Source organism: Condylura cristata, unplaced genomic scaffold (genome assembly GCF_000260355.1).
Source record: "Condylura cristata isolate star-nosed mole 26May11 unplaced genomic scaffold, ConCri1.0 scaffold00006, whole genome shotgun sequence".
NCBI lineage: Eukaryota > Metazoa > Chordata > Mammalia > Eulipotyphla > Talpidae > Condylura > Condylura cristata.
The window spans coordinates 4,795,742-4,797,163 of NW_004567107.1; the positions used below are offsets into that span (position 1 = coordinate 4,795,742).

At 57.2% G+C, this 1,422-nt stretch overlaps 1 protein-coding gene across 2 annotated transcripts in view; it reads right to left on the bottom strand.

Moving 5' to 3' along the window:
- STXBP1 (syntaxin binding protein 1) overlaps nt 1-607 on the bottom strand; it is a 22,979-nt gene extending 22,372 nt beyond the window's left edge. For both annotated transcript variants that reach the window (XM_012721400.1, XM_004677311.2), the window contains exon 1: nt 529-607. In XM_012721400.1, coding sequence (XP_012576854.1) covers nt 529-586 — 58 coding nt within the window. In that variant the 5' untranslated portion in view covers nt 587-607. The remainder of the gene's footprint in view (nt 1-528) is intronic.
- Between the last annotated feature and the right edge of the window lie 815 nt (nt 608-1,422).

Here is a 1,422-nt window from a genome sequence, read left to right on the forward strand (position 1 = left end):
GCACATGGGGGAGCAGTGGGACAAGCATGCAGGCAGGTCTGTCCCACCAAGGGGTTTTAACGAGGAAAAACAGGATCACGTCCTTCTTTGAAATAATGCCGCGAGAGAGCTCGCTTTCCAATCGTGCTAATTCAGAGGTTAATTCCACGACCCCCTGGAAAGTGCTGGGGGGCCTGGAGCTGCCCACAGCAGAAAGCAAGCTCCGGACGCAAGCAGGAGGTGCGGTCTGGCCGCAGGTGCGACACGCTGGCTAGTGAGCACGAGCCGGTGGGTAAACACCTTAGCAAACCTGTCACTGGGAAATGATAACATTCCCTGATGCCTGACGAAGCCGGGCAACTTGTCATGCATCTGGTGGCCTTTGGATTTCCTCCTGTGAAGAGCTGTTGCGGCTTTTGCCCGTTCCCGCTGTTGGGTGGGTCTGCGGTGACCAAGAAGCTTGGTCTCTGGGAACTCACTGTCCACCACCCAGGGTGCTGGGGCTCTAAATCCAAAGAGGTGACAGGGAGGGGGCGGGCGGGCGCTCACTTGTGATCCCCTCTGTCATGATGTCCGTCATCTTGCAGCAGGACGAGAGCATCCGCATGCTCAGCTGATCCACCACCAGCACCTGGAGCGGAGAACAGCTCAGCCCCAAAACCACGACGACCTAGGCGCGCACTGCACCAGCTACATAGGGCCCCCGGGTTCCGGTTACTGATACTTCTGTGGCCAGAGGTCTCCAAGGGACATGCTCACCATTCTCCCCCCAGGCCCACCCTCCTGGAGCAGGGTTTGCTCTCACTGTAACTTTAAAAATTACAGCTTTTATCCCCATGATAAAAAGAGTAACTACTCCTAAAACACACACACACACACACACACACACAAAGCAGCATCCAGCACCACACCACACTTAGAGAAAACCAGGTAGACGAGCATTTCTTCAGGATGCAAATTCTCTCTGGGGAGAATGGCCCTGTGGCCGCAGGGCCATCACCAGCCCCAGGTCATCGGGAACCTTCTCTGCTCCAGAGGGGATGAGCATCGACCTGTCCCATCTGGTCTAGAAGCTTGTTTCTGCGATTCCTCACCCCAGCCCGTGGTGGACAGGAAGTAGCAGCTTAACAGGGCCACTTCTGTCCCCTTATGACAAGTGAGACAACTGGGCACAGCACGGCCAGAAAGGCCCCGCAAGGCAGGTCACCGGGTCCCTGTGAGGTGGCCCCCTCAAGGAGCCGTTCAAACCGCACATCGTGGGTCTGTCACCGAGGGGACAGGTGAGAGACTTGGAGGTGAGAACGCTGGTGCTGACGCCCACCAGGCCGGAGGCCACGCCCTCCCACTCCACCAGCTCTGTGGTTCTAAGGCCAGAACTTGAAAATGTGTGGGCTCTGGGCCACAGGACACGAGGGGTCAAGTCAGTTGGCGTCAACCTTTCAA